The 19,313-nt window shown below is 37.2% G+C and overlaps 1 protein-coding gene across 8 annotated transcripts in view; it reads right to left on the bottom strand.

Annotated features, from left to right (window-relative positions):
* The window catches only part of PAK3 (p21 (RAC1) activated kinase 3), a 250,474-nt gene that overhangs the window by 17,508 nt on the left and 213,653 nt on the right, over nt 1–19,313 (bottom strand). For all 8 annotated transcript variants that reach the window (XM_044763450.2, XM_070502415.1, XM_070502417.1 and 5 more), the window contains 5 exons: nt 5,941–5,989; nt 5,512–5,624; nt 3,659–3,776; nt 2,117–2,216; nt 1,414–1,610 (listed from right to left, as the gene is read on the bottom strand). In XM_044763450.2, the coding sequence (XP_044619385.1) occupies nt 1,414–1,610; nt 2,117–2,216; nt 3,659–3,776; nt 5,512–5,624; nt 5,941–5,989 (577 nt within the window). The remainder of the gene's footprint in view (nt 1–1,413; nt 1,611–2,116; nt 2,217–3,658; nt 3,777–5,511; nt 5,625–5,940; nt 5,990–19,313) is intronic.

The following is a 19,313-nucleotide window of genomic DNA, read 5'->3' as shown; positions in this document are numbered from 1 at the left end:
CCTGATGTGCTGGTCTGTAGGTCAGGGGTGGGCTTGGTTAGATTCATAGAGGACTGACCCACAAACGGTGGGAAATGTCTCTTCATTTCCACTCAGCCCTGCAGGCAGCTAATCAATGTGCACATCTCACTTCCAGACTGTTTCATGAGACCAGAGCAATAGCCCACAGCATCCATTAGAGCTTCACTCCTATCTGTTGTTTTCTAATCAGTGCAGGGATAGGACAAGAGGTGAAATACCAGAGAGGGAATTAGGAAGGGGTGAGGAGGAGGCTGTCCTCCTCTCCATATAGGGAGTGCAGCTGCCAATTACAAAATGTTCAACTGCAAAAACAACTAGACAATTAGTTTGTAGGTTTCTTTACATGTATAGAAAGCCACATATTTTTTGCTCGAATATGGATTTCATAAGCTTAACACGTAAACACTTAACCATTTACTAAGGACAATGTTTTATGTATACCAAGGGTAAAATTCAATGTTAGAATCTTAGTGGTAATGATGCAAACAATATGCAAGATGCCTTTGGCACTGGCACTCTGCATGCATTTTGAGAGTAGAATCTGAATCTGTGCATATGTCCTCTTTTCAAGTTCTATGCCCTTTATATATACAATACAGCTTCCAGCTCACCCTTAGGTTATATACAAGAAAATAGCTTCTGGCTCACTTCTGTACGGAGCAAGCATTTCTTTCACACTCCTTTGCCTTTTCTTCTTATGATCAACAGCACATTTCTGAATAAAGATGGTGGTGTTAGGCTATGAGATGGAGCTGTTTTCTTTGCAGAGGTAACCATACCACATAAGGATCAAACCTTTGATTCTGCAGTAGCAAACTGAGTGACCCAACACCAACTATTTCCATTCATGTTCTACTTGACAGTCTAATTAAGTTTGTGATTTCGCCAGTCTGGCGCTGTGTCTATCTTGTGTTCCATTCAATACCCACCAAGCTGTTGTTGCTCAATAAATCATTACTGATAACGAAACAAAATTTAATTTTAAAAGTTATAGCTGCTCTGTAAATGTATTTATTTACTTTGTTAAAATAACTATAAATCAAGTTTTTCCTAGATAGATCATTTAACCATAGCAATTGTTAAAAATACTCTTTTCGTCTCACATCTTACTTAAAAAAAGCTCTACTTTCCTAACAGCAGAAAGCTATACTAAAATATTTTAAAGACCCTTGACATTAGAAATACTGATTCAAAGCATTTGAGAAAACTGTTCAGACATCTTAAGATAAACTGAAAACAACTCATAATAATTTTGGAAATTATAACTTGGCACTTCCATGGCACTTGTCCCAGGAAAGAGCCCATTCTGGCCATTTGTAGTGAAAGCATGAAATGACGTTTGGCCTTTTCCTTTTCCTAGGGATGAAGTACTTGAGTTTGCTGTTGACTTACCCTGAGTGGATTTTCATTAAGGTAAGGAGGTTCACCTTCCACCATTTCGATTGCCATAATCCCCAGAGACCAGATATCAACTTTCGGACCATAAGCTTTTCTAGTCACCACCTCAGGTGCCATCCAATAGGGAGTTCCCACCATAGTGCTTCGTTTACTTTGCTCAGGGGTGATCTGAGCGCAGAACCCAAAATCAGCTGCAGAGAAGAAAAGTCAGTTAAAATCAGCTTGAATTATTTTTCTTTTCCAATAGGTCATTTTCAATTACGGCTGTGCCTTCCTTTGTTAGACACTGAGCTTCCACAACTGCCTAGCTCATATCCTTTTATTAACTTCATCTCTCAGCTGGTCCTGATTTTAAAAGGGTCTGAAATAACTGACTGATAGGATGTCATTTTTACTAAACCTCAATATGGTTCCCTCCCTATCGCTGTTCCCTGCAACTTACAGAATCCTTCAGTTTTCTAATTAGGTATTTGTCATCCAGCAGATGGAAGTGACTAGAAATTCTGAAATATTAATCCTAAAAAGTTTAGTCGTGTTCTACAGGAATGCAGTGTTAGAAACATTCTTTACTTCAAACTGGGCTCTAAATGCTTTCAAATCAATCACTTTCAATAGCCATTATCTTCTCAAGATAGACAGTAAAAGGGCAAAATTTCCCCGACACTCTCTCAAACACCATCTGAACCAAAATACCTACTCAATTTAACAGAGCCATCCATCCCAAGGAGAATATTGTCACTTTTTATGTCTCTATGGATCACTTGGTTTGAGTGCAAGAAATCCAAAGCTTGGAGGCACTATTGAATCAGAAAAAAAAAGTTCTAATTATATCACAAAGAATTTTTTAAAAATTTGAGTTTCATTCCTAGATAAATTTTAGGCAAGGGTATAATTTTATGTTGTCAAGTGAAATAGATTACACAATGTTTTAACGCTAGTCTGAAGTCACATTACAATTTACATCAGTGATGTTACTTAGCATTACACACATGAAGGCACCTGAGTCAGACTAGGACATGAAGAGTGATGGTGTGATAAGTAGCACTTAATCATCAATACAGTCAAACTAACCAATTAGTATAATCACACTTTGACCTACTTATCTGGAGGATATGGATTCAGCTCCGTCTTATACAGATGCAGTAAGCTTCTGCGTCCACGGTATGATTTGATTCAGTAGGCCTGGAGTGGGACCCAGGAAACCGCATTTCAAACAAATGCCCCAAGCTGTTTCTGATGAACAGCCAGGTTTCGGAACCACTTCTAGGCTATGAAGTTACTATAGTTACTTGTTTAGAAATGGCTTTGCATCGTAATTCTACAAGATTGAAACCACAGGCTCGGGGTCGAATATTCCCCTGAATATTATTAGTTTGATTTATTGCATGAATAGAAAATGTATGTGTTTGGTGGATATGTGTGCATGTTTGGGGAGAAGGAAACGGGAATGAGAGGAAAACAAGGAAGGAGAAAATGAAAGTGAAAAATTTAAAATAAAAGACAAGCAAAGACTAGCTGAAATTATTTGGTTCTGTTTCCCTATTATTGGTTCTCAAGTTTCAGTGGGCCAGAGTTCCTTCTTGTGTCTATAGAAAACCTCACCACAATGAATGGAGTGGATGGTAATGCCAAGATTAGACTCCAATGAGGAATGTGATTTTTTAATATTGAAAAAAATTAACATAATAAAGTATCTTTAGTTTAGCTTGAAACTAGGGATATGACACTGTTATTGGAAAAGAGGCAAACCCTCAGATCCACTGGAGGGCTAGGGGGGAGGTCCAGACTATTCTGTGAAAGAAAATACTTTCTGGGCTGAGGAAAGACCTTGCTTAAATTGCCTTCTAGAAAATGATGGGATTATACCGTGGTCTTTATTTTACATGGCTCACATTGCACATGCAGGACAAAATAACTATCATGTAAAAATTTCCCTAAATTGGAAAGAAGTTCCATGCCAACATCACTGCTTTCCATGTTCACTGGCACTACAGCATGCAGGCTTAGATATGGCACCTTGTGAACAGCATAATGGAACTCAAAGGATCCATAGCAAAACAACTAAAGAAAACAAGGAGCTGGAGAGGGATGGGCAGGGGAGTGCTATTAGGTTAGGATTTAATTTGAGGTTAGGTTCTCCAATTTTGTTACTTTGTTGTTATAAACATTCTGAACAACCAGAGATAAAGAACTGCCACTTTTGCTGTTCTTATCAGGTAGAAATGCTCTATTTTCTTACCTCTCTGCAGACAGCTGCTATCTGTCCTTCATCCATACAGGTCTCTGTGACCACATCAGTCAAAGAGCCACCAGCCAAGTATTCCATGACTACCCATAGTTCATCACCCACTAAGTAGCTATAACAAGAAAAGAAAAAGACTTTGACTCAGGCCTAAGGAAGGGGGGACTTCTTTATATTCCCATTAAGAAGGCAATTTGCAGTTAGTCTCTGCGTTTGGCCATATTACATAGCAAGAGGAAAATATTAATGATGGTGATAATGAGACACATCCTTAACATTTGAAGAGAATATACATGGAAAATCAAAGGATCATCAGATAGGACTGTGCACCAAGGAAGAAGGAAAGGAGCAAGGAGGCCTCTAGTGACGGACTACTGTCAGTCATTCCATTATAAAAGCTAGTTTCAATCAACAAGATCAATGAATAGTCCTTTTGGATAACTTGAGCCATAACATTGACTTCTTGGACTGAAATGGCTCATGGCATTCAGATTTATAGGCTATTTATTCAGATCTCGGCATTATTTTTGATTCTACTGAATTAATTACTGAAACATTTTCAAGCAGTTGCTGAATCAAAGAGACTCATGTTTGCAATGGATTTACTGTGCTTCAGTCTCAGTTCTGAAAGAAGTCAGTTGTGACAATGCCCATTATCTTTAAGTAGTTATTGAGGAACACACCCCTAATGATAAAAAATGGGGAAGAAAGACATCAGAGCCCTACAATTCAGGCAAATTCAAATCACCTGGAACCATCTGAAGGCACTCTAGCAGAATGATCTGGTCTCTCTTTTCCCCTGCTCAGCAAGCGAGAGGAATTATAGTGAATGGAATGACCCCAATGGTTCCACCCTGCCCTAAGTTCCACGTCAATATGATGCAACACTTTCTATCTAGTGGTGCTCAAACAACAGTGCCCGTAAGAGTCACCTGGGAAGCCTGTTAAAAATGAAAATTCACAGGCTCTACCTCATTAGTTATGGAGAGCAGCCTAGAAATCTCCACTTTTTACAAATGCAATTTTTACAAAATTACAAAAGCAAAGTCACTCTGCTGCAGGTGGTCCCTACATGACACTTTACGAAACACTGATTTCAACTGCAAAATTTGACGCTCCTTTTTTCATCCCCCTTCCCCTCCCTCTGTACCCCTGGTCTACCCGGCGCAACACACAGAAAGCAAGATCTTAAGCTCTTTGAGGTTGTAGACCTAGTCTTATTTCCTTCTATCCTCTCAGAGCACACCGCACAGTGGTGCTAAACAAACACTTACTGAAATTGAGTGAGACAGATGTTAACCACAAGTGAAGAGTTAGTGCTGTCTTTGAATGCCTATTTATAACCCACTGCTAACGCCACTGATGAAAAAGCCATTAATTACCTGGTCTAGGAAAAAGGTTTGAGATTAAAGTCTCAATTCCCTAGACCCCACTGTCGGTTAATCACAAAGCGCCCATTAAAGCAGGGCGAGTGCAGTCAGCCTGCTTCACTTAGACACCCAGAGGCTGTACCAGCTCGAAACAAACACTTGATGAAATGTTTAAAACACCACGGCTCTCTTCTATATGCCATAGTCTATTTCCTGCCAACACACAGTTGCGATCCTCAAAAGGAAGTTACACACACTGCTCATGTCTAGAAGCAAGACCATGAAATATGTCTTCAAATGTTTTATGGGTGGACAAAGATAAGTGGGTGCAAGTTTAGCAATAGATCTGATACTCTGTGATCTTGTAGCATTTAAGAAATATTTGTAGAATGCTTAGTGAATAGATCCTAAATAAAATAATTTGCCAAGAAAATGACATCCCATAAAGAAAACAAGTACATAATGAGAGAAAACGCTTACCTATCTAAATAATTAACAATATTGGGGTTCTTATTTTCCCTCATGACCAGAATTTCATTAATAATTAATTCCTTTTTGGGCTGCTGCTGAAGGTTCATCTGCTTTATGGCCACCTGAATGATGATTAAAATGCAAGAATGAGTTACAATCACTAGCGTAAACACCAACGTCCATATTTTTTAGCATACAGAGTAAGACATTGCAATTCTTTATCTTACTAGGCTCTTTCTCAGTGCCACAAACCCATGCCCATTTTATTTGGTCAATCATCAGTGAACCAGCCACTTCAGACACTTTGGACACCAATGAAGCAAACTCCCACGTCAACCCAATGCTACCCATTTTTTCAGGCATAGATGCCATCAAAGAGGAAATCTGACCAATATGAATAAAGGGAAATATAAATTAGGATTGAATGTTAGCGCTTACCTCTTGTCCTGTTGCAATGTCTAGCGCTGTATAAACAGTACCTGATGCCCTGTGAAGGAGAAAATTATCATATGAATAAGCAATCAAAGTGTTACCAATATATTTTATTTGAAATAAAATGTAATTATTTTCAGGAGAGGGAAATTGGCAAACTCAAGATTAAAGGATGAAGTAAAAACGGAACAACTGTTTTGTATAGTAATTACACCTGAAACGACCATGATGCAGCCCTTTTGGTGGGCAGCAACTCCAGTCAGACTTTCTGGCAGCAGCCCATGTGCCATGGCATCATGCAGTAATGAACCGAGCAGAATGCCCTTGCTCCTTTCAGGAAACTCCTGGAATATTTGGCATACTCCTTGGATGTTGCAACAACCAACACTGAAGTCCTCTGATTAAACCGAAGTGCAGTTTGGGAAAGACTATATCATCTTTTGCTTAGGCAACTGTAAATTAATCTTTGCTTTTTAGCATATGGACAGAATGGCCTTTTTCATATATTTCTAATTCTTAAGAATATCTTCATCTAACAAATCAATTACTCTCAGGGCTGTATGTTCTCATACCGTAGCTGCACAAAACAATAACAATGTGAGTTTATGTTGAGCCTTTTTTTTCCTTTTTGCTAGATTTCTCAACAGCTTCTACTATGAGGTTTCACTCCAGCCCACTATCCTTTTAAAATCTATCATTTCTTAAGTCTTGGTAGTACTCATGCTTTCATCCTAACTTCAATTACAGCCCTCCCTTGCTTTGCAAATAGAAATTGTCTAGTAAAGCTGAATTCACAGTAACTTTCTGTGAAACACACATGCACTCTGAACCACCTCCCCACTCCCCCAAAAAAAGAAAAACTTAGTCAACTTTGTTGAAACATTGACGGTGAATAAAGGAATTAGGACGGAGATCAGTTCAGTGACTGACCAGGCATTGTAATGCTCAACATTGTTATTTAAACTCTCTAGTCATTTATTTATCCCTTGCTGTTTTGTTTTCTGAATCCAGAAATTCTTTTTTTATATCAGCCATTTCTTTGTAATTCTTCTCCCTTCTTCTCCCTGAATGATCCAAAATATTTCTCACAGGCCTAGGAAGTTTATATCACCTGCTCCAGGGGAATAAAATAGGTGGTGTAGTATACGGACTGTTTGACTACTACAGAGATCTGAGTTCTAAAATTTGCTCTGACATCAACAAGCTTATGTGACCTTTGGGCTTGTCACTTCTCCTCTCTAAGTTTCAGTCCCCTCACTCGGAAAATAGTGATCACAATAACAGTAAACATATACTGAGCATGTTGTGCATACCAGACACTGCACTAAGAACTTTATATAAATTATCTTATGTAATCTTTATCATATTTCTAAAAGGCAAGTGCTATTATCCCCATGTTACAGATGAGGAACCTGAGACTCTGAGAGGATAAGTAAATCTGTCCAAGGTTATACAGCTTACAATCCAAGACTGACTCTCTTTCTGTAAAACACAGGAAATGGGCAGCTTTATTTCTAAGATTCTCTAATTCCATGATCTAGAGTTTACAAACTCTACTGCCCTTGTCACTCTGCGTGGGTATTTAAATATCTATTGGAACTAGACTGAAAAATTGCACTTAATCAATAGGGCGACCTAAACCAGAATGTGGTCATTTCAGAAATTCCTTAGGTTTGAGGCTTATATCAGACTAATCAGTCTCTCAATTTTGTATGCTTGAGATTCTGGATTCCAAGCACACAGTTGGTGCTCAATAAGTATTTGTTAAATGACCGAATTAATAAAAATCTTTTCAAGCAAACATGCAATTGCCATAAAACCTTTCCTTACTGCGAAAAAAACATTTCTTCTTCTACTTAAATCTACATAAAACACTTTTTTCTTAGAATAAGCTATCAGACTTTCCTAATTTCAGGAGCCAGTTTGTGATTTGTCCTTCTGAACTCAGAGTTACCTGAGTTCAAAGGAATAGATCACCTCAACCTGATGTGTATTTCAGCTGCATAAGCCCTGGGCTACTACTTAAATCTAATTGCAGAATAAGATTCAAAAATGTCTTTTCTTGGTTTATATCTACATACTTAAGCTACCTGTGCAATTTCTTCAGATGCAAAAAAGTGACAGTATCTTAAAAATTAGATAATAATAGTATCCGTCTCATAGGGCTAAACAGAATTGGATGGCACAATCTATGTAAACATTTAGTCCTGTGCCCAGATCAGAGTTGATGCTTAATATGGTAACTCCTATTATTATCATTTGTTGCTGCTGCTGCTGTTACTGATTTCACAGTGGAGGACAACTGATTCACTGAGTTGTTAGTTGGCCCTTCTTATTCTCCCAACCAAAACATCCTTGCTGGTGTCTGTCCCTATTTTTAAAAAGGACAAAGGCCAAAGGTGAGCTGCTGGAACACTTTTTAGAAGTTCTACGTCCTTTTTGTGCCTTAGTGAAGTAGTTTTGCCTTTTTCTTTAAGTTTGGAATGCCTTTATCAAATGAAACCATATGCAGAAACCCTCTGTATAAAAGGGAAGCTGCTCCAGTTAAACTAGGGAGGGAGGCCCAAAATTCCTGCCACCCCCACCCCCAACCTCCCAAGCCAATTTCCACTGTCCTAGGGGCTAAAATTTTGATTGACTCGGAGTGCAAGGGGGATTAGCATTTAACATCTCCAGAGCTTTGCCTTTCAAATCCTTGGTTATTTTGCCGGCCACCTCCCTCAGCATTTCATTGTCTTAAAATTGCTAGAGCCCTAACCCTGAAATCCCAATATCCTGGGTTTTATGGCATTCTGTGGTATAGAATTGCCACAAATCCCTAATCCACAGAAGTTTAAAGAACCTGAAACTTTAGAGCATAGGTTATTAACTAAAAAAAATGAGCTTTTATCCTCACTTCCCCTTACCCCCACCTTACTGCATATGTGTAATTGTCTAGTAGGAGCCATTTTTCCCTTCCCCTCAACTCTTGATCCCAGTCTGAAAATGGTGATATCCTCGTTCACCCCACTTCCCATTCCCTCCCCCACACCAAACATGTTGTTTCGCATTTGGAATTCACTGCTCTGACCAATAAGTTGTTGGTTGGCCCAACTTCTAGCCTTTATAGAATCCTCAATTCAAATGCACAAACTCAGCACTAACCTGCAGAGTAAAACATAGTGCTCTGTCTCCAGCTCCATCTTAGCACTTTTCCGCACCCCAGTTCTGATGCCCTTCCTTTCCAGCAATTTAAAATTCAACTGATAAAAATGTGAATCTTTCTCCCTCTCTTACTTACCTATTAAAGCACACTCTTTGCCCACTGATGGGTTAAGAACCGTAGTCCTCACCATCTACTCGAACCTCCCCAGGTTCAAATCCTACCAGTTCTTAGTTGTATGACCCTGGGTACATAATTTAACCTCTTTGTGGCTCAGGATTAGAGGAGGATTAAATGTATACAGTCTTTAAAACCATCCTGGCATATAGTAATTGCCCCCAAATAATAATAATAATAATAATAATAATAATAGCAGTAGTAGTAATAGTTATTATTATTATTAGGTTGATTGCTACCTAATACATTCCCAAACTAGGTTCCCAAACTGTAATCTTTGCATCCCTAGGAATCTTTTTAAGTAACTGAGAGTTTCCAAGATATCTCGATGTTTCAAATTCATAAGAGAAATTTGGTGTTTACCGAAAATGAAGCTAAATAAAATATCGCATATATTTCCTTTTAGCTAGAATTTTATCAACTTGTGATTATATTGCATATCTCATGCTGATCAAAAGCTCTAAGAAGCAGTTATACATATTTCTTTTTGCTTATAAAGTATGAGAAATAAACTATTATTTAATAAATATAGTTTAATAGTTACAATTATTCATAACCTGGAGTTCACAAAGGCGAATAATTAAAGGGCTCCTTGGTGGTGAAGTTGAGAAGCACTCTCCATGTAATAAGGGAAGCACAGTAGTGTAGCTCCGAAAGAAACAATCGCTGAGCCTACAAGATGCCACACTGATTCACAAAAGACAAGCTTTGCAACAGCCTAGAGTATGTCGAAGTATCTCAATGGGTATCTTTAAAAATCAGTCAGTCATTTTAACAGGAAAAAGTCAGTATCATGCAGCACTTTAAGACATAAGGATGCCAAAAATCAAACTAAGAAAGATGGGAGATGAAACTCCTAATTCTCTGGTATATTGGGGCTGGTGTGCTGAAATGGTCAGCACTGTTGATTTGATTTTTATGCCATTTAATTACATTGATCCCCATTATCCCTCCATTCTAGTTATATTAAAGCTAGATTGCTATAAGAAGAACATTTTTTTATGATGAAGATTTTGTTTATTCCAAACCTCAGTCTCTCAGATGGTATAAAGAAATCATGCATTATCAGGACTCAAGGGAAAATAGAGATCATCCAGTTTAACCTCCTCATTACAGATGAGAAACCTGAAGCACAGAGTAGGAGGGGTATGCCCAAGATGACACAGCTAGTAAGTAACAAAAGTCTCCTAATGCTGAGCAAGAGATCTTTCAGTTAACCTACACTATGGTTCAAGAATATTAAAGTAACAGATTGCTCAACCGTTGGGCCTCATCATCAATTACAGTGCGACGTGTACTGCTGGGCTCTTGGTATCACATTAGACACTTTATCAACAGTTTTTCCCTGACCTGGCCAAGTACTTAATACTCAAATGGAAACATTGGCATCTAGCCCAAAAGGTCTAGAAAGAAACAAATAATTCACTATTTCTCCCTTTTCCTCCCAAGACAAGTCAGTTTAATTATCAGCAATCTTCATCAGATTTTGATGTTTCCTGCCAAGAGCCAATGTCAAGCCATGATCATGAGTAGTTGCCAAAGCAGCAACGTGGTAAAATTTACAGTTTAGATAAATCATACCAATTTCAGCATAGAAACGGTTTAGAGGAGGGAAAGAAGGGCAGGGAAGTGAGGCTAGGAGGAGGCTCCTAGACTGGAAGTAAAAGAAAAAGGGCAGGCAGACTAGAGGGCTCAATGGTGTCCAAGGCGACTCTGGTAGGAATAAGAGTGAGGGAGCCAGAAAGATAGGATAACTTTCACATTTAAGGTTTTACAAGTACAAATCTGGTGCCAAAGAGGTCATACTCAGTGATTTAATCCACATTTGGGATTGTTATTTTTTATGTCTATTCCTACTTCTGCTGTTACTGCTGCTAAAAAAGACTCTATCATTTATTGAGCCTTACTTTCTGCCTGTTCTCTGTAAATGGATGATCTCACTTAATGCTCACCCTATACAACAAATTGGAACCGGGAAATGGTAGTAACTTGCCCAAGGTTACACAGGTAGTCAGCAGCTGAACTAAAAAATGCATTAGTTTGACTCCACAGCCCATGCTCTAAACCACCTTTTCATGTTCTGTTATAGATTAGCATTTTTACATCAATGCCGAGTGCATGTGTGATACTTCCCAAAGTCCACGTTTGTATCTACTTTGCTAAACTGCCCCCCTAAAATATTTCTCTTGCCTCTAATTTTCTGCTCACTTAGTCTATGTGCCCTTTGTAAGCCATTTAGTTTATCCCTGGACATGGTATGTTTGATTCCTTTGGCATAGCCATACAAGATGGTTCTATTTTCTGACTCAGTTAAGATTGGTCATGTGTCCAAGAGTGGACTAGGCCTCAGATTAGTTCTTAGGACTGGACTTTATCTTTTGCTGAGTATTTAAGATACAGTTACTACTTGTAGGCCCCTATTCAGAAATTGTCTCGCTATATTAATGCACTTAACATAAAAATACATAGATATCATATAGTCCAATACTATCATACATTTATTTATTTTGTTGAGACATTTGCCCTTTAGGCTCAGGAATGGTGATGAACCGTGTTAACATTACATGCAGTAACTCTTTCGGAGAGAGAGTTTCAGAGTGTTTTCTTTTGTATAATTCACCTCTTGAAAATGTATCCCTAAATCAAAAAAAGTAAAATTATGTAAAAATCATGTTATCTCAGTACCTTTCTAAGAACACAGGATGTAGCCAGGGCCAGGTGGTACAGTTTTTAATTACTAGGATTATAAATCAGAACAGGGAATTTTCTGTTCTTTAGCTGGGGCATGACTTTTCCCCGAGTATTCATGGTCATCTAATTTTAAATAGAGCTGTAACACATTATGGGTGTGAGGCCCGGGAAGTCAGCGGGTTATAGTCCAGTGATAATGAGGCCACAGTTACAGGGCTTAATCCCTGGAAAGGCCAGCTAACGCTCCACTACTCACTCCAACATTAAGTCTAAACAGCTGTTTCACAGTGTGTGCCATTGGTTTCAAGAGGGCCTGAACAGGAAAGGGGGGGGCAGGTAGCTTAATACAAGCTCATTACTGTGGCTGGGAAAAACAACTTAAAGAGCACACTCCGCTAATGGTGGTTGATTGAGTGGCATCATCTTTCTTTACAAGAGACAGCACACAACACAGTGCATTTAAGAGCATTAAGTAGAACAAAGAACATCTTCCACTGCTCCATAAACATTGTTCTTCAGAAACGCTAATGTATTTCCAACTTCCTTCATCACAAAACCTATTATAAAGCTCAGACTACATCTATTTAGCGCTTCATAGCAGTGTTCTACCTTGTATGGCCCAAAATAGATCCAATGAGGAAGCAAATACTTTTGGGGTGGGTGGTCCTACCCAAAGAATCACTTCTGTAAGCACACTAGACATCACTTCTGCTCCTGCCCATAGTTTCTTGAACAAAGAAAAGCAAGTCAGAGGTTTTATTCTCAGCACTTATCCCTGAGTTCTATGATGTACACTGCTTTGTCAGGTTCTCTAAACAAGCTGTTATTCATCAAGTCCTTTAACAAACAAGTTTCAAAACTATTTATCTTCAATGTGGAAACTTCATGTTAGAGTAAGAAGAAGAGGGCTTCTCACTGAGTAGCAAAGATAAGTCTGAAAAATACCTCACAGGATATATTATTTTCTCAAGCCTTAAAACTAAAACTAATTTAGAGGGACAGGATGATGGGCTTGCAAAACAAAAATGTTTGTTTGCAATTACTGATGAGTTGATCATATTATCATTCTATATAATGATATGATTGGCAAAGATCCAGATGTTAGACAAAATTCCTTTGGCAAGACGTTTATCTTTATGCATAAGAGGAAAATGATTTCAAAATATGCTCTTATTGTCACTTTCTGACAAATTTAGCTGCATCACTGGTCTAATCTATGGAGAGATATGACATGCAACAAAGATACTTTGGCATTATACAGACACGGACTATACTAGCCAATGGATTCTTAGGGGAGACTTCTGTTTTGCCATATAATTTCTTATTAGAGTTCCTTTCTTAAACATTTTCCATTTTGAAAATCAGTATGGGGATGAATTTTTATTATAGTACTATAATTCCAAATAAATGAATATGGCTGTGTTGGCAAAGGTGTGGGCAACAGGCACGCTCATACATGTTGGCAGGAGTGTTAAATGGAACAACTTCTATGGAGGGCAACTTGAAAATTAAAAATGCACATATCATTTCATGTAACAATTCCACCTTCAGGAATTTATCCTGATGATAAATTTGCATATGCATGAAGTGGCTTATTTGTAAGGATCTTCACTGAAGCCTCATTTATAATAGCAAAATATTGGAAACAAACTAAGTATCTATTAACAGGGACCTGATTAAATAAGTTGTGGTACATCCAAACAACAAAACACTGCATCCGTTAAAAAGAATGCGGTACTGACATGGAATCATCTCTAAAACAAAGGCACAGAAGAAAAAAGGAAATATATAGCATATTACCATTTGTGTTAAAAATGTACCCACAACACACACACATACACACACACACACACACACACAGAGAAATGCACCATTATGCCCAAATACAAGATAAGGGATTTTCCCCCAAAATTTTTTCCTCAGGCAAAAAAAGGGAATTGCCTTATATTCAAATCCATATAAAATCTCTCTTGTAATGTAGTAATTCTCCATATTCATTAATTTTTATCCATAAAGTACTCTTTGGGAAAGACACATTAGGTGAAATATTCTCAATCAATGCTAGTTTTGGAGCTTACGGAGAGTATCTATCAGAAGTGGATAGAAACAATGTAAATAAATTATTTCTGAAGGTATGAGCTCATAACTGCATGTGTTAGATGTCATAAACAAGCTTTTCAAAGGTCACTTTCCAAATTATTGCAGTGAAAAGGGTTCTCATTAGCCAAAGGTGGGACAGTTTGACCATCAAAATCAATAATGAATGCAAATGATGAAACAAATTGAAACTATAAAAACCCATGAGTTTATAAAGATTTTTTTTAGTAAAGGAAAATACCTCCTTCTTCCTTAAAGAAAAAATAAAAACATCTCTCACTGGATGCTTTTGGAAGTAACTTGGGTACCAATTCCTTACACTGAAAATTGACAATTAAAAAAATAAAGCATTAGGGCTGGCCCCACGGCCAAGTGGCTACCAGCTGTTAGAAATTATAAACATGATAGCAGAAATTCAAGAGAAGGGGTGAAATAGCAAGTCGAGGAAATCTCCCAGAAAGTAGAATTTTTAAAAAGATGAAAAATAGGAACAAAAAGATAAGAACATTAAAGGATCAGTCCAGGTGATTCACCATTTGAATAACAGAAGTTCTAGAGAGAGAACAAAGAAAATGGAGGGGGCCGCCCCATGGCCGAGTGGTTAAGTTCACGTGCTCCACTTCGGTGGCCCAGGGTTCTGCCAGTTCGGATCCTGGGTGCGGACATGGCACCACTCATCAGGCCATGCTGAGGCGGCATCACACATGCCACAACTAGAAGGACCCACAACTAAAAATATACAAGTAAATACTGGGGGGGCTTTGGGGAGAAAAAGGAAACAAAAAATCTTAAAAAAAAAAAAAGCATTTATCTAATTTCCCTGTGAATTACATTTCAGGGTAACCAAAGACCCCTAGCTGATGAGGTAAAGTTTTTTTCAACAAAAGTATTCTAGCTAATAATTATGGAAGGAATGATAGATTTAGAAAATCACTATTTAATAATCCCTAATGAAATAATTGATTTGGGTAATAATCATAAATTGATGAAATCACTAGACGAACGGCTGATGAGGAACTTTGGCGCAGTCACCTATTGAATCTTCTGATCGATCTACTCATCACTAAAATATGGGACAGACACTGTATGCTTCCTGGTATGATATAATATGAAACACATAACACCACTTATGAAGAAGTCTTGCCAAAAGTTGAACCTGAATCTAATTAAGTTTCTAAAGCAAACTTCCATTTATAGGAAATACAGCGACTAGAGAAATAAGTAAATGACATCAAATGAAACTAATAGACAAATCCAGAAAGTGGTACATTCTACAAGGCAATGACTAGTTTCTTCAATAAGTCAATAGTGGTGGAAAAAGAAGGAGAACTGCTTTAGAGTCCAGAGACTTAATAGACCCAACCCAAGGAAATGTGTGAATCTTTTTGGATGCTGATTTGAACAAATCAACTATAAAAACTGCATTTTTGAGACAATTAGAGAACTCTGATTATAGACTGGGTGTTAGTGATATCAAGCAATTGTTAAGTTTCTGTAGGTGTTATAATGGCATTGCGATTATATTAAAAACATTGATAAATGTTGAATTTGGGTGATAAGAATATGGACATTCCTGTACTATTCCCTCTACTTTGTGTAAGTTTGAAGATTTGTAATAGGAATTTTAAAAAGCAATAGAGAGTTATGTTGTGAAGATTTAAATATACACCTACAGGACAGATTCAGAAAACAATTATCTTAATGTTTTAAGAATGTGTAATTGTGACTAGGAATAAAATATCCAGGGGCAGAATCATATGGAGATTCAAAAATATTCTATCTCAAAGATCTTAGATGGAAGTCAGATGACATACTTGGATAACTGCTGGGAGATTCAAAAAGGGGCTCTAATGATTACGAAAAGAACGATGTTAAAGATGCATAGGATGATTTTGAATTATACTGCCCATAAAATGAAAAAGTAGAAAAATCTCTCCTAATTTACACATTATTTTATATATGTGTAGTTTTAATTATGTAAATGAGTGAATTAACAAGTTAAACATCATAAGTAGACATTCACCATTTATTATATATCTAACAGAATCTATGAAAGTATTGTATAAGAAACCAATTAACACTTTCTTTCTGGAGGTTTCCTTTGTGTAGGATAACTGGGAGACTGAGGGACAAGGGTTGTAGGGACACTTACTTTTCACTGTCTACTCTTCTATATCTTCTGAATGTTATACCATGTCCAAGTATTACCTACTTCAAAAAATTAAACTCAAATAAAAAATACAGTGCATGTATATAGTGACAGACAAGAAATAATGTATAACTGAACCTTCACAATGATGTAAACTACTATGAACTCAAAAAAAAAAGTACAGTGCAGCTTGTTTCTCTTAATTTGTTTCATAACACAGTCCCAACAGATCTTTCTAGCATTATTTCCTGTTAAATCCCTTGCTAAACTGGACTTTTGACTGTAGAACGGGTACTGTTGATTTAATTCTTCTGGTCTCTGCAATAAGCATTCCTCAAATACTTGCTGAAGATTTACTCTATGCCAGACACTGTTGCAGGCCCTTGGCATACCAAAGTGAATGAAACCTGCAGTCTGAAGCAAGTGTTCATTTCGTTTCCTTCAAATGAAACTTTCCATAATTCCCACTTGTTAAATCCTACACCTCCTGAAGTGACTACTCAAAATGCACCCTCTCTAAGAATCTTTCATCATACCTCCTTCCTGGTTATAATGATTTGTCCCTCCTCTCTGTCCCCATAGCTCTTTGTAATTACATTACTATACTTCCGGTATTCTATTCTATATAATAGTTACTATGGGTGTGTCTTTCACCCCTAATATGTAGATACAATATGGGGGAAAGGGACATGTATTTGGGAAGGAGGTCTTGCTTATTTCTTGATATAACTTTTCTCCCTGTTGGACATTCAAAGAGACAGTGAGCACAGAGCTCATTGTGACCCCAAGAACCTGGTTCTTAGCTACTACTATGCATTACACATAGTAGGCACTCAACAAAAGTTCACTGAATTCAAAAAGTTATTTGTTAAACTGGATCCAAACCATTTTCTCTGAGCTGCTTCCTCAAAAATATTTTTCTATTCTAATATTGAAGAGAAAAGAAATATGAACCTGAAAGAGAAAAAGGATCTGTTTTTCAGTGCATTCTCATTTAAGGAAAAGGTTTAAAATGATTTCAAATATATTAATGAGAAATCTGTGAGGACAGCTGCCATTGGTAGTAAATTCAGCCCTCTCTTACATAGCTACTGCTTATTCAGGAATTACACGGGCTTGCCAATGATAGCTGTTGACTGAAAATAAATATTTGATTTTGTTGTCTCACCCTACCCCATTTATTAAAGTTCTTTTATATAACTATCCTAGAGAGTGAAGATTCTTAAGTCCCTTCCAGATGTATTTCTGACAAACTCATGTTTTTCAGTTAATGATAATTTGGGGAGTACCAGGTCTTTTTTCTTTCTTTCCTTTATTTTTAACTTTATATACATCTGCTCAAAATATCTGGATTTTGTGGCCAATTACAGAACACTTTCACAGCAAACCTGGTGAAATAATGTCATTTTTAATCTTCAGCTCACAGCTATGGCCTCAAATGATTAGACATGCAATTCTGAACTTGATTTATGGGAGATGGAGCCCAATTCTATGGCCTCAGGCCTGGATGCTGGGATGGCAGAAACCCATACTGGAAAAATTTAGCTTTGCAAGTAGATGAGGGTGATTAATGGAGCTGAAAATGGAATCCTGGGGCTGATTATTCCTAGCACCACATGATCACTGACACAGGTCTGAATGTCACCGTCGTAATGGGTAAAGCAAAACAATAAAAAAAGAGTTAATGAAAAGAAAATAAAAACTATACATCAAGAGTAGACACCAGTTTGTCTTAACTTAGGCCAGCCATTTATGGAAAAATCCACCGAGAGAAATTTAAGTAAAAGGAAAGTTAATTTTCTTTTTGTTTTAGAGACAAATCAATATTTTGTTCATTCACTTTAAAAATTAAGAACAGAGAGTAGAAATCCGCTAAAAATCCAAAATTAGTAAATGATAAAATTACAGTAAATAAATAAATTTACGTTACCAGATTATATCTTAAAAGCTATTTAAAAATACATCTTGATTTTATATTATGACCATTTTGGTTGAGTGCGTGTGTGAAAATGGGCAGAAGGTGAAGCCAACATAAACGAAAAAAACAGATATGTGGCACACAGAAATTCTCCAAGGACGAAGAATCAGATGTGGTGAGGCAGATCAAGTCATAATGAGAAACAAGGAGATGAAGATACACGGAGAAAGAGAGAGAGAGACAGAAAGAGCAAGGAAAACATATATACACACATGAAAAGACAGAAGACAGAGGAAAGGGAGAGCTAGAAAGACAAACATTTTCATTGGTTCAACAAATATTTATTGAGGCAAAAACAGATCCAGAGACATGGGGGAGGCAGACAGGGGAAGCTCTGTAGGTCTCTGAGTTTGGCCCAGTGAACTTTGGCTGTTGACCAAAATTGTACAGAATTGATTTGAGGGGGCCAACTGTGTGCAAAAGTCCTGTGCTAGATCCTAAAGGAGACAAAAAGAGGAACAAAATGGACTCCCTACTCTCTAAGGACTTATTGAAAAGTTGAATTTGGCCTATGAGTAAACTATCTGTTGGTTTCATCATTCTTTAAAATGATAAACTCAGTGGGAATTTAAAACAGACCTTTCTGCAGTGGCAAGTAGGATTTCTGTTTTGAGTTTTCATTTTAGATTGTAAAGACTTTACAAATGTATGCAGAAATAGAGAACTTTCCTTTTGCACCTTCAGAGGTCAGAAGCATAAATAACAACCAGGAAAGGAAATCTCTTTGGTATGCAAAGTTGCTTGGTGGCCTAATCTTTGCTGTTGGATAAATCACTCTTGCTTCATTACCTGGTAGCTGGGAGATATCTGAGACCATCTCCTACTTTTTTTCTTTTTTAAATTTTTGGCTCAGTTGGGTCTTAGTGGGAATGAACAATCAAAACAAATCAAAAAATTATAACATCTTCCACTCCCCAGAAAAGAACTCTGAAAAAAAACCAATTTATGAAAAAATAAATAGCTCCCATTTATACCTACAACTAGAGCAGTGCTGTCCATTAGAAATATAATGCAAGCCATATTTTAAATTTTCTGGGAGCTATATTTAAAAAAGCTTAACAGGTGAAATTAATTTTAACATTTTATTTAACACAATGTATGTAAAATATCATTTTAACAACCAATATACAATTTATTAATCAGAT

The sequence above is a fragment of the Equus asinus genome, chromosome X, assembly GCF_041296235.1.
Source record: "Equus asinus isolate D_3611 breed Donkey chromosome X, EquAss-T2T_v2, whole genome shotgun sequence".
Lineage (NCBI taxonomy): Eukaryota > Metazoa > Chordata > Mammalia > Perissodactyla > Equidae > Equus > Equus asinus.
The sequence above is the reverse complement of the archived record's forward strand: the minus strand, read 5'-3'. Positions and strand labels throughout refer to the sequence as shown.